This window comes from Brassica napus, chromosome C1, assembly GCF_020379485.1.
Source record: "Brassica napus cultivar Da-Ae chromosome C1, Da-Ae, whole genome shotgun sequence".
In the NCBI taxonomy this organism is placed as follows: domain Eukaryota; kingdom Viridiplantae; phylum Streptophyta; class Magnoliopsida; order Brassicales; family Brassicaceae; genus Brassica; species Brassica napus.
The window spans coordinates 49,888,162-49,901,989 of NC_063444.1; the positions used below are offsets into that span (position 1 = coordinate 49,888,162).

Sequence of the window (13,828 nt, forward strand, 5' to 3'; positions counted from 1 at the left end):
TCAAATGAGATACAAATGTTAAGATTAATATTAGCTAAAACTGAACAATTTTTACCTTATTGGGCCTTGACCTCATACATTTTTAAATTCGGCCCATAAGATAATTAATGACAAAAAGGTTATAAGTGTGGCTGCTGGGATTCGAGCCCAGGTCTCCACGGCCACAACGTAGAATTCTTACCACTAAACTACAGCCACATTTGCTTACTAGTATTTGGAAAATATAATTATATTTATCACAGTATTACTTGTACGGGACAAAGCCAAACCTAAACGACCTTAGTAATCGTTATAATTTTTTCATGCTTGTTGTTGTGGCTACTAATCTCAATTTCCATTTGCTTTGATTTGATAATGTAGAGAAACTCATATTTTCATTTGTAACACAATATACAAACAAAATCTAAGAACAACACTTTTGGCTGCATATACCAAAATAACATAACACTTATTAGAGTATAAGACTGGTTATGATGATAGTAAGATTGAACCGGTGGTTTACTTGTATAGACCGGATAGTATGTTAGTATAAATACAAGTACAATACACTGTAACGGATAAGAAGATAATATACATTTTTCTACTTTCTAATCGTAACAAATTCATCTTCTTCATCTTGAGCTCAAGCTCTAATATGGTATCAGAGCGATGATACTCGCGTTTCTCGCTTCGTCTTCTTCGATCTGAGCTTCGTCTTCTTCGATTCCGCTTCGATTGATGTCATGAGTCTCTCGTTTTCCGTTATCATCTTCATCGACTCGCTGTTCTTCGCCTTCTTTGCGCTCTATCACTTCTTCTCGGTGGTGTTTGCGCTTCTTCTTTCACTTTTTTAGTGATTCTCGTTCGTTGATCGTTGCTTGGTGATCTCGGAATTTTGATCTCAGATTCTTCTTTTGTTCACCATGCCGATCTCTTATGCGAATGCTGTCAACAATACTCCGACGTCGGCGTCGAATCCTCACACGACGGTGCCTCGTTCGGAGCCTACGGCGTCTATTCAAGATCCGAACTCCAATCCTCTCTATGTTCATCATGCTGATCATGCTGGTATTGCTCTTGTCTCTGAGAAGCTAGCTGGTTTAGGCAATTTCAATACTTGGCGTAGATCTATGCTTATGGCGTTAGGAGCTCGGAACAAAGCTGTTTTTGTTGATGGAACTTTTCCGGAATTGCGTGATGATCATCCGGACTTTGCATCTTGGTCAAGATGCAACAACATTGTGTGTACATGGATTGTCAATGCCGTTGAGAAGTCTATAGCAAAGAGTATTATGTATCTAGATACAGCTCGTCAAATGTGGCTTGACATCCATGATCAGTTTAAGCAGAGTGATGGACCAAGGAATGCTGACATTAAACAACAGATCTTTGCTGAAGTTCAAGGCTCACAAAGTGTGAGTGACTACTACACCAAACTGAAGCAGTTGTGGGAAGAGCTGAAGAATCATGAGAGTCCATACACATGCTGCTGTAATCGTCCAGACTGTTCCAGTCTCAAACGAATCCTACAACGTGATGAGCAAGATAAGATTCTGAAGTTTCTCAGCGGCTTGAATGATACTTTTACAGCGACAAGAGGACAGATTCTTATGATGGAGCCTCGTCCAAACATTGCTAAAGTATTCAACTTGGTGTCACAGGAAGAGAGGCAACGTTCCATGAAGAGTACTAGTAATGTTGCTTTCAGTGTTTCTCAGAACACAACTCCTGATGATAATGTTGTTGCTGCGTATAATGCTGGTTATTCAAGGAACAAGAATCGCCCTATATGCTCTCACTGTGGAATTGCTGGTCACACTATTCAACGCTGCTACAAGCTTCATGGCTATCCTCAAGGCTATAAGCAGTCGCCGAACTACACTGCCAGGGGTCAGACTTCTAAACCGTCGAATAATCCTCCCCGGCAAGAGAACGTCGCTAACATGGTAGTCCAGGATACGGGTGGTATTTCATTACACAATCAACAAGGTGTTTGTTTGGGGACAGTCACGTCTGCACAAGTTCATCAGCTTCTAAACGTCTTGAACAATCCTATCAATGATCAGCTCTCTCAGATTTCTGGCAGCACGATTTGTCTCGCAGATGGAACAACTTCTTCACCTAAACCGCAACCTCACCTCTTACCTCACACATCTTCATCCCCACCATCAGGTACACATATTCCTTCTCATTTTATTTCTGCGGGAATGAAGAATGGCCTTACTTATACGCATGCTGCTTGGATTATTGATACGGGTGCTAGCTGTCATGTTTGTGCTGATTTGACCTTGTTTCATAGTACACAAACCATTAGTGATACTGTTGTGACTCTCCCTGATGGTAGTAGAATCCCTGTCACGGTTTCTGGCACGATCATTCTTTCTCCAAAACTAACTCTCACTAACGTTTTGTATATTTCAGAATTTAAGTTCAACCTTCTTAGCATTAGTGCCCTCACTTGGAATAGCACTATCTCTGTTCTGTTTTCTTCGAACTCGTGCTACATTTTTTCTGAAAATCCTTTTATTGGTCAGGAGCATATTCAGGACTTCATGATTGGGAAGGGTAACCTCCAAAGCAATCTGTATGTCCTGGACACTCATTGTTCTTCTTCTCAGTTTGAAGCACTTTCGGTTTTACAAAACAATCCTCACGTTTGGCATCAAAGACTCGGACATCCTTCTTTCAGCAAACTTCAAATTCTTTCAAAACTTCTTCGTTTATCACATTGTAAAGATAATCATGATAGTCTTTGTCACGTTTGTCCCCTAGCTAAACAAAAACGTATGTCTTTTCCTTCAAATCCTCAGCTTTCGAATTCACCATTTGATTTGGTTCATCTTGATGTTTGGGGTCCTTTTCAAGTTCCAACTCATGAAGGATACAAATATTTCTTTACAATTGTTGACGATTGTACTAGAGTGACTTGGGTTTACTTGCTTAAAAATAAAAGTTCTGTTTCAACTGTTTTTCCTTAGTTTTTACAACTGATTCATACTCAATATAACTCTAAGATCAAAGCCATTAGATCAGATAATGCACCAGAATTAGCTTTCACAGATCTTCTAACAGAGAATGGGATTGAACACTACTTTTCTTGCCCTTACACTCCTCAACAAAACTCAGTTGTCGAAAGGAAACATCAACACATCTTAAATGTGGCTAGAGCTTTACTTTTTCAATCTAAAGTTCCTTTGATCTATTGGGGAGAATGCATTCAAACAGCTATATACTTAATAAATCGGACTCCTTCTCCTGTGTTGCAAAACAAATCACCTTTTGAACTTTTAATGCATAAAGTTCCTTCTTATGATCATTTACGTGTTTTTGGCTGCTTATGCTATACATCTACACTACAAAAAGATCGTAATAAGTTTTCTCCTCGAGCTAATCCAGGTGTTTTCCTTGGTTATCCACATGGGTACAAAGGTTATAGGATTCTTGATACAACGACTAACAAAATCATCATTTCTAGAAATGTAGTTTTTCATGAATCATCTTTTCCATTTGCAAAAGACTCTACTAATCTAGATGCCGAGCATTCTTTGTTTGATCAAGATGTGTTACCTATGCCTGTTCCAGATTCATCTTTTCCTGCCTTCTTTGATTTAGGATCTGAGGTTCCATCTTCGGTTTTCGTTGATCAAAATACAATGTTTTCTTCTCCATCTACGCCTCATGTTCCTCATTCATCTCCTTTACAATCTTCTGTTCCTCATGATTTACCTAACTCTTTAGCACCTCATGTCTCTCGTCCTAACTCTACTCCTTGCAATTCTTCTATTCCTAGTTCTTCCTCTGTCCCATTAGTACCATCGGGAGTTTCTAGGACTGAGACAAGGTCAAAAAGGCAGACTAAAGCACCTGCATATCTTGACAAGTATCATTGTTATTTGTTAGATCATTCTTCTGAGATTCCTGTGCATTCTAACCATACTACTTCATATCCTATCTCTTCATTCCTTTGTTATGATAAGTTTGATCCAGACCACAGAAATTTTATCCTTTCTATCACTACCCACAAATTACCCAAAACATATGCTGAAGCTGTTCTGTCTGATGAGTTCAAACGAGCTATGAAATCTGAAATGGGTTCTCTCGAAGATACTGGTACTTGGACAGTCTGTGATCTACCCCCAGGGAAACATCCCGTTGGTTGTAAGTGGGTCCACACGATCAAATACAACCCTGATGGCACGATTGAGAGACACAAGTCCTGGCTTGTTGCGAAAGGCTATACACAGTTAGAGGGCCTTGATTACTTGGACACTTTCTCACCTGTTGCCAAGATTGGCACTCTGCGATTACTTCTGAGTCTCGCTGCTGCAAAAGATTGGTCGATAACACAGCTAGATATCAGTAATGCATTTCTCAATGGAGATCTAGATGAAGAGATATATATGCGTTTGCCTGAAGGTTATGAAGATTTAACAGGCCGGAAATGTCCTCCAAATTCTGTTTGCAAGCTCCATAAGTCTCTCTATGGGCTCAAACAGGCGTCTCGCCAATGGAACCAGAAGTTATCATGTGTAATTCTTGGAGATGGGTTTACACGAACACACTCGGATCATTCCTTGTTCATCAAGTATGTTAACAAGGTGTTTTTGGCAGTTCTTGTGTATGTCGACGACATTCTCATTGTGGGGAATGATGATTTGGCTATTACTCAGTTCAAAGAGGTTCTGCAGTCTGCTTTCAAGTTGAGAGATCTTGGTCCAGCGAAGTACTTTTTGGGCTTTGAGATTGCTAGAAACAAGACTGGGATTTCTTTGAATCAACGCAAGTATACTCTTGAGTTGCTTGAGGAGGCTGGTCTATTGGGTTGTAAGCCTCTTTCGGTTCCTATGGAACCTAACCTCAAGCTATCGACAACAACTGGTATTCGTCTTCCTGATGCTTCTATATATAGAAGACTTGTGGGCAGGCTGTTGTATTTGACACATACGCGACCGGATATCACATATGCCGTTCATAAGTTGAGCCAGTACATGTCTGCTCCTACTGATGTTCATCTTCAAGCTGCATTTCGTGTTCTTCGTTATTTGAAGAATGATCCAGGTCAAGGACTTTTTTACTCAACAACATCTCCACTGAAGCTTACTGCTTACTCGGATGCAGACTGGGCAGCTTGTCCTGATTCACGACAATCAATCACTGGTTACTGTGTCTTCCTCGGTGATTCTTTGATTTCTTGGCGATCCAAGAAGCAACCTACTGTGTCAAGGAGCAGCTCTGAAGCAGAGTACAGAGCCATGGCCGATGCTACTTGTGAACTTGTCTGGTTAACTGCGATATTGACTGAGATGCATTGCTCTCCCTCTGTTCCTGCAACTCTCTTTTGTGATAATCAGTCTGCACTATACATCGCGTCGAATCCTGTCTATCATGAGCGGACAAAACATGTTGAGATCGACTGCCATGTGGTTCGAGAGAAGCTACAGAGTGGTTTTTTGAAGACTCTTCATGTTCATTCTGCACTACAGCTAGCTGACATTTTAACCAAGGTGGTCCAACCTGCTCTATTCAAGTCATTACTGAGCAAGATTGGTATCCACAGCTTGTGTCTTCCATCTTGAGGGGGGGGTATTAGAGTATAAGACTGGTTATGATGATAGTAAGATTGAACCGGTGGTTTACTTGTATAGACCGGATAGTATGTTAGTATAAATACAAGTACAATACACTGTAACGGATAAGAAGATAATATACATTTTTCTACTTTCTAATCGTAACAAACTCATCTTCTTCATCTTGAGCTCAAGCTCTAATAACACTGGTCTCTCTGTCAAAATATAAGCGAGGAGAGTGGAATATCCACGAACAAAGAGAATCGATCAAGTAAACCACTAGGAACTTTAATTTAGAAGGGAAAAAAAAAGAAAGTTAGTTGTTGATGATAGACCATGATGTCTTCTTACAATATGCAATTTTGACAGAGACCAGAGACTCTTTAAGTTTTTCCAAAGATGAATATATAAATAAAACCAGCTGCAAACACAATGGACGAAGAACCTGTTACCCCTCTCAAACTTGCGCTCTCTATACATTTCTTCTTCCATTGGTTGATTGCAGTTTCCCATGTCTCCTTCTCAGTCTTTAAGTTTGAAGGGTTCTTTTATAAGCACCCATGAGTGCCTCCCGTCCACAGCCAACTACAAGTCCAGAGTGTTGTAATCTCAGGATCCATTTACAGCCATTTCAGGTGAGGATTCTGAAGCTACTACCAGGGATTCTTCCCCATTTAGCTTCTTTCCTTTGTCTGATGATCCCTGTTCGGAACTAGAAACTCCATCACCTTTATGATTTTCATTATCTGAATTGCTGCGGTTATTCTCTTCACTACTTCTAGAGTCCTCTGGTTCCTTAGCTAGAATCGACCGGGCTGCAGATCCAGTGGTACCTCCTTGACCTTTCTTACTCGCAAGCACGGCATGGCTTAACGTCGAACACAGCACAGCAAATACGTTTTCTCTTTTCGGGTTTTTACCCAGTCGAGGTTTCTTGGAAGGCTCTTGTTCTCTTTCTACGAAAGGGGATTTGCGTTTCAGCCCAAGGAGCTCGCCTTCCTCCTCCTCAGAGACTTCGGGCTGTTTCTTTGGAGGAGGTTTATAGTCTTCATCATCTTCATCGTCCTCATAGTCAACCAAGCCTCCAGACCTCGGGCTATAGCAAGCAAACCCATTAGACAAAGCCATTGCATATTATGAATTTTCATTGTGGAGCACAACTATACCTCGAAGAAGCAGGGCTTGCAGCAACTCCATTTGATACGTGAGGCTTCGGTTCTTCTTTCTTTGTATTAGAAGCAGGTTTTTCCTTTTTTGTATTAGAAGCAGATGCAGAATCTTCTTCATCGCTGTAAAAGCTAAAATGTGTGAGGAAAGTTCAAGCAGAACAATAAAAATAAAATAATCACCAGAGACACAAAACCTGTCTTCATTGAAATAATCTTCCTCCTCTTTATCCAATGCACGCTCGTCAACTCTTCTTCTCAGATCAACCGCATCAGCAGTGTTTTGTGGCACGGCGCTTTCTAAGCACTGAAGACGCATTTTTTAAAATAAAGATGCACACAAAAAAATTTCAAACGTAAAAAAAAAATCAAGATCCAAAAGCAATACCTGTTCATATTTAATCTTAAAAGCCTGGATGGAGGCCAGGCTCTGGAACTGGGCCAACTGGTCCCAGAACGTATCAACTATGTATTTGAGCAACAGGGTTGCATTTCCCTACGCACAATAAAGTAAGGTCGCTCGCTAAATATAGTAACATCAGAAACTAAATAATTAGGAGGGGGAAAATGATGGATAAAAGAACCTTGCGTATGTGCTCAAGCAGATCCAAGACTGCAGAGTTCAGCAGATTGTACCGGTTTCCATTGGCAATGAAGACATCTATTATCGGTTTCAGCACGTTGTTCTTAACAACGTAACTCTGGACATGATCATCCTGCAATACAAATATATTTCACAATTAAGTTTATTTTTTCTATTAAAAAACTTCATCTTATGAGCTTTTTGTAGTCATGATAGATATCAAAGGTAGCTAACGGTATGCTATACACTTCCAACGGCAACTATTATCCAAGGGCAATTCTTTAGCTACAGGGAGCATTTAGGAACTATTTCAAATGGAAAGCATATATTCGTCATGGTTCAAAAAATCTACTCACATGCACAGATAGGAGGGTACGGACAAATCGTACTGCAGCAACCACTAGATATTTTTCCTTTCTCCGTGTGAGATGCAAAACCTTTTCAGCCACATTCTTTTGGAGAAAACTGCATCTGTAGACAAGAAGAAATGGCAGAGGAAAAATATCAAATGGGTACCAGCATGAGAGAAACAGAAAATTACCAAAATAAGTATCAAAATGATATACTTTGTTCTGGATGAATCTTGCATGATGCAAAAGCACAACAGTTCACATATACTTAGTAGGACTTCAGGCTTTGTGCTAACCCTTCTCGCTCCACCTTCGAATATACTGCCTGACTTCTCAAGACATGAGGCAGTAATAACATCCACTAACTCAGGTATATGCTTCTCTAAGAAAATATCCATGATATTTGCTCTCTGCTAAAATTGGAATGCGTTAGAAAAATAATAGAACCCATGATGTCTAGCGACAATTAGAAGAGAGAAATGGGTAAGGTGGCAAATAGCTTGAAGAAGATTGATTACTTTGTAAACAATAACGATATCATTTTAAGAAAATACTATATAGTGTCTTATGCTACTAATTCAAGGGTTGCAAGAATAACCAATCCGGGTGAAAAGTTAGAGAACGACTAACGACTCCGAACGTTTTCTTCCTAAGCTTGACTATAAATGGATTAAGAAACAGTACACAGACAATGTGGAGAAATACACCCACTTCTAATTTTCAGATATTGAAGTATCAAGGATGTACCTGAGCTCCACCAGACAATGCATTTGCATCCAGTAAGGTTCGAATAATTTCTAAAAATTGACAATGCATCTTATCACCAAAGTCTTCCATCATTCCCTTGACCTGTTACCCAAACAAGAGAGACAATTACAACTTGAGTCTTACAAAATAACAGAAACAACAGCCTCCCAACTGAAGAAACAATCCAAAGGCTTACAGAAAATTACCAGAAGACCGAGGAGGGGGGTTCCTTCTGTCCGAACAACATAAGAACGCAACAGGTTAGGGTCTTGAGTCAAGAAAAGAACGAGGATATCTGCTCTGCATCCACAAGAATTATTATCTTTAGTAATAGAGCTTGCAAATTTCCAATTAGGCTTCTTACTAGAAAATAAAAACAGAGTAGCCACAGTGAGCTATCAGGTCTAATTAATCATATACCCAGTTAATACGAGCTTTTTGTCTGGAATCTGCAAGATTTCCTCTATGACATGAAAAATTCCTTCATTCATAAGGTCCCTGAGAAACCATTGAAAAAACATGCGCGCCAATTAAGAAAGGGTAATAACAAAAATGTCATAAGTGCTACAAATGTTACAAAGTCAGTGGCTGTTCAACAACGTTTGCATGTAGTTTCTGGTGAGTGCATACCTAAAAAGCCGCAGCTGCTGCACCACTTGGAGGCTCTTGCTTAAACTACAAAACTCGTGCAAGAAATATACCTATATCATTAGAGAATGAAAGCACATCAGTATGACTAACTTAGCTAGAAAGCGATATTTTGTAACGGATCTATTGTTGCCATCTGTTGTCACATATAGATCATCTCAACATAGGGACTAAAGAAAATGATCCCAGTTAAATGTTAAACTAAAGTAACTTTTATAAACGTCTTCAAGAATACAAAACAATTGAGGGATAAAACAAAATAGCAAATGCCTCCTGAAGGTAGGAAATACCAAATTTTTCTTGGATTCCATAGATGTAGAAGGTGACCTCAACCTTGCAAATAATTCTTGAATAAAAGTGCTATCGTCCTTTAGCAATGAAACAACCTGGAGAAAATATACATCAGTTAAACTAAAATATGGGATTCATCATATATGTGAGAGGATTTTCATTCCATAAACAACTTACAATGGCATTGTTTGCATGGATTACTGAATTCAAGTTTGCAACTATAGCATCATCTAGCACTCGAGCCAAAACAACATCCTGTAAAATGTGACAAAAGGTGAGACCAAATACCATAGAAAAAGTGGCACCAACGTTTTAAGAAAAATCATGGGATCCCACCTTTAAGTAGCCAATTCTGTACGTTTGGTGTATCTTTGACAGGACTAAGGGATCTTTAATTGGTATAGCCTGCAAAATAAAGGGATATACTACAGCATTCAAAAACTTCTTATCGAACTTACTAGATTAATCACATTTATAAAAGTCAAAGAAAGTAAATCTCAGTTATAGTTCTAGCCTCAGCTGTTCTGCATTAAAGGGGTATAAGTAAAAAAAGATGCAGACCTCACTAGTAGCTAACAAGATAAGTTTGTAACAGACCAACAGTGAGCATATCCTTTTCTTCCCAAAAAAACAATCAAATATTTCTAGTACCCATATTCTGTTCTCGTCAAACCGTCTCTACTATTCCCTACGTCCAGTCTACGCTAACTTGTCCTGAACTAAATGAACTAATAGCATAAGGGAACATAATGTTACCTCCTTAAAAACAACATGCTCCTTCAGAAAGTTCCGGTGATGCTGAGAGTGAGGAACACCAGGGTCATCTATCAGGAGAGTCAACATACAGGTCATTTGCTAGTTGCTACTAAATATGAGGCAACGACCAATAACAAAAAAAGAAAGTAACACATTGGCTATAATATTTGTTGTTGCATGTGTAAACCCTTAAGAGCAAGAAGCTATCCACTAATAACCACAGAAACATGAAAATTCGATGTCCCAGTACGACTAAGGATATGAAACCACAAGAAGATTCCTCAACAGTGTAAATATCTAAAAGGCCTGTAATACATATATCCAACAGCTAGAGGACTAAGGTATCATCTATGTTCAATTAGTGAGTTTAAACTTACACTCAAGGCATCCGATAATTTCCATGATCATTTCATCTCCAAATATTTTCTCCAGGATCTGAGAACTGTTGAGCAAAACTGTATACAAAAGATATGAGATATGCTGGAAATCAGAAAAATAATTTGGAAATGCGTGGATGGAAGAAATGATGATGATATGTATGTGAGTACTAACTGATTCCCTTGACAATGTTGAATATCATGTGCAGGCCATCAACATTTTCCAAGTCCTCGCATATTTTAAACACATCCATCAGATTCCGGAAGAAATCATGCTGCACAGAGGGAAAATGTAGTATAAGGAAGTTTCCAGAATATAATTCTCAAGACATGATAAACTATAAGAATTTGCATAAAGTCAAAGTTGACACTGAGCTAACAAACTCGGGTACCTTTACGACGAACTTTAAAAAAAAAAACAAGACTCAAAATATATCAATGGAAATGTTCTTGCTAGCGCTTGTTTGCAAACATGAAATAACCGCAGTACTAGTGACAGCATGAAAGAAAAAATTAAGCATGGAATGGAATAAGATTTCCCAGAGAGAATGCAAGCATATCACACTAAATTGAACTGGCCAGGACAAGAATACTTTATAACTTACATCCTTCAATATAAGTTCAGTTAGACGCATCTGATCTGACATGCCGTTCTCTGTAACAATCTGCAAGGAAGATAAAAAAGATATAATAAATTTTTTTGGAAAACAAAAACCTAGGAACAAATCCAACGCATCAACGACACTATTAATAAAGATGAAAAGATTTTCAGGGCACAAACATCTGTTGTAGTTCTGGAAGGCGCAACACAAATGGATTGAAATAGAGGACAACGAGAGGAAAAAAGGCAGTTCAAAACATTCGAGAAGAAAACACTTAAAAGTTAAAAGCGATGCCTTCATATTTACAAGTTGTTATGCATGTTCACCAGACGTGAGATATCAATAAAGAATAAGGGCAGTAGAATCGTAACCTTCAGTATTAAGGGAAGGGTAGTAAGCTCTACAGCAGGAAGCTCCCTCAACTCACTATTCAGGCTAGGGAATGGTTCACCTGCTTAATCAGAGATGATTACAAATCAGAAGTTAATATAAAAAACTTGCAAGATGAAGACCGCATGCTTAGAAAAAAAAAAGTAAACGATAATGCTTTTAAACAATATATATACACTAATATTGAAATGAAAACTTTGAAGCAAATTAGGATACAGTATAACAGATTTATAAGACAACAATCACGATTAGTAAGAAGAACAATTTCAACACCAAGCAAATGTTAAAACATATCTTCACATAATATTCTGAAATCCAAATGCTCCCAGATGCTAAAAGGTGGCACAATAAACCTAGCTAAGACCCTTGAATCGCTATTACAGGAAATGAACACACTCTACATTCATTCCGTGACACAGAACAGAACATATAGAATAAGATACTCCAGGAGAAAGTTCTTACTGTTCAGAGAGCTGACATACAAGTTTCGTTGCATAGTGCAGATCTGATCCCTGAATATTCAAACACCAAATTTACAGTCAAGACAATTGCAATATGTGAAAAAAAAGAGGGATTAGAAGAAGATAACAGGAGTACTTTCTTCACTAACCATACATAAGAGCAACCCGCAGTCTCTTGAAAGCTCAAAGCCAATTCTGTCGACCGCTCTGGATCTCTCCACGAGATTATCGTGTCTGTGCATTGAAACAAATACCACTAAGTTAAATAAATAAATAAACAGAAACCCCAAAGATATCAAAGTCTACCTTCTTGCTTCCTGTAAATATCCTCAGTGTTGATGGGATGCACAAGCAACGTCTCGTTATCATCTTCATCGATTACACATAGACTGAGTTCTTCAGAACGCTGCAACATATAGCATTTTAATTAAGCTACAAGTCCTTAAATCTATTTACAGAATAGAGTTTAACTCAATTAGAATCAGAACAGCACCTCCACGTAGTCGATGCTTACATGCCCAGTTCCTCTATCATCCCATTTACCATCTTCATTCAAATGATACACCTTCACTCTCTGAACAATCCGATACAATAGTGAATTTAAAGGGAAAGTTAAAAAAAAAAAAAAACATTTGCTTCCTCTCTGAACATTTCCTTAATCGAGAAAAACCTAATTCGAATCAAGTGACCGAACAAGCAAAGCGAGAGAGCGAGAGCGAGAGACGCACCTGCATCGAATTGGAATTAGATTGTGGCTTATCCGGGGCGCCCATCACTGATTCCTCCACGTCCAGCACCAAATCGATCCGAGGAATTGAGTATAGCGAGCGAAGCAAAGTTAGGGTTTTGGAGCAAGAGGAGGAAGGAGACGAATAAAAGGCGGGAGATTGAGCTCTCGAAAGGGGGCGAAATCAAATAGGAAACCCTAATTTACTATAAGGAGAATCAAAAGAACATTGAGATTCTCTCTCTCTCTCTCTCTCTCTAGCTTTTTAATTTCTGCGAAGGCCTTTCCCTCAACCTTCGAAAGGCGACAGAAGAGAAGGGAGGAGAAAGGAAACAAAGTTAAAGAAAACAAACAAAAAAAAATTAAATAAAGCAGCGGAAAATATTATAATGGGGTTCATACGTTACGGCGAATATTCCGTTTGTACCCTCAGTCACTATGGATATTTACTGAAGAGAGCCATCAAGCGCGAGGCAATACATTCCCACGCGCTCTCTTCCCGCGAATCTGCTCGCTGTCTTTAAAAATGACAGCCTGTGACGTAGAAGTTATGCGACCTCCAATCATATGGAGCCAGGTGGGATTTTGTTTATTTACGGTATGTGAGATTAGTGAAGTGTTATGGGCCTTATGGCTATTGTGGTCAAGTATATACACACGTGGGTCTAGGTTGTTGGTGGAGCCATCCAAGGCCCAATGAAAAAGAGAGATAAGGTGGTTCTTTCGTCGTAACCAATTCATAAATTTACACTTTATTCATTTAAGATACGTCATTAATTTCATAAGATTCATTTTTTCTTTCACGCAACAAAGTTGATTTTTTTGCCCACAAAAACCTTATATCGACATTCAGGAGCAGTTGTGCTCTGATACCATGAAAGTAAACTGATTTCCCTTGATGTTTACATTAGATTTACAAGCTTTAAATAAGCCATACAGTGCAACAAAGTGTGGAGAATACAATCTTTACAAAAACCAGATCGTAACAACAGAATATCGAATGTTCCAAAAAAAAAAAAAAAAAAAAAAAAAAGAACAGAATATCCTAACTAACAGAACACTCTAATCACTTGATAAAATTAATAATCTGAAAACATACCAATCCATAATAGATAGCAAAAATCAAACTTTATTGCAACTCAAAGAAGACATTTGTGATATGCACAGCCATACGAGTTTTTTAA

General features: G+C 38.6%; 1 protein-coding gene and 1 non-coding gene across 5 annotated transcripts; both read right to left on the bottom strand.

The window, feature by feature from the left end:
* Positions 1 to 126: 126 nt before the first annotated feature.
* On the bottom strand, positions 127 to 198 carry TRNAH-GUG. The gene has a single exon. It is a non-coding gene; the product is annotated as a tRNA-His (tRNA).
* A 5,611-nt stretch (positions 199 to 5,809) lies between these two features.
* LOC106346092 (serine/threonine-protein phosphatase 4 regulatory subunit 3-like) lies at positions 5,810 to 12,991 on the bottom strand. 4 transcript variants are annotated; one of them, XM_048744860.1, is made up of 24 exons: positions 12,646 to 12,991; positions 12,411 to 12,491; positions 12,224 to 12,323; positions 12,067 to 12,151; positions 11,919 to 11,968; positions 11,438 to 11,517; positions 11,070 to 11,129; positions 10,640 to 10,739; positions 10,465 to 10,542; positions 10,088 to 10,155; positions 9,668 to 9,736; positions 9,509 to 9,586; positions 9,331 to 9,426; positions 9,023 to 9,093; positions 8,813 to 8,890; positions 8,599 to 8,692; positions 8,393 to 8,494; positions 7,862 to 8,055; positions 7,652 to 7,766; positions 7,297 to 7,428; positions 7,101 to 7,208; positions 6,910 to 7,019; positions 6,713 to 6,835; positions 5,810 to 6,642 (listed from the first exon to the last, which is right to left on the bottom strand). In XM_048744860.1, exons 1-24 carry the CDS (start codon positions 12,688 to 12,690, stop codon positions 6,156 to 6,158), a joined length of 2,604 nt encoding a protein of 867 aa, XP_048600817.1. In that variant the 5' UTR covers positions 12,691 to 12,991; the 3' UTR covers positions 5,810 to 6,155. The 4 variants fall into 4 exon arrangements, with proteins under 4 accessions (XP_048600817.1, XP_048600814.1, XP_048600815.1 ...); XM_048744857.1 differs by having other exon boundaries at positions 7,862 to 8,058; positions 11,438 to 11,520; positions 12,646 to 12,983; XM_048744858.1 differs by having other exon boundaries at positions 7,862 to 8,058; positions 12,646 to 12,982.
* Positions 12,992 to 13,828: the final 837 nt, after the last annotated feature.

Coding starts and splice junctions, on each gene's coding strand:
- LOC106346092 (XM_048744857.1), bottom strand. CDS start 12,690: ATGGGCGCCCCGGATAAGCCACAATCTAATTCCAATTCGATGCAG. Junction 12,152..12,223: donor TATTTACAGGAAGCAAGAAG/GTAGACTTTGAT, acceptor TTCAATGCACAG/ACACGATAATCTCGTGGAGA. Junction 11,969..12,066: donor GCGGGTTGCTCTTATGTATG/GTTAGTGAAGAA, acceptor TTGAATATTCAG/GGATCAGATCTGCACTATGC.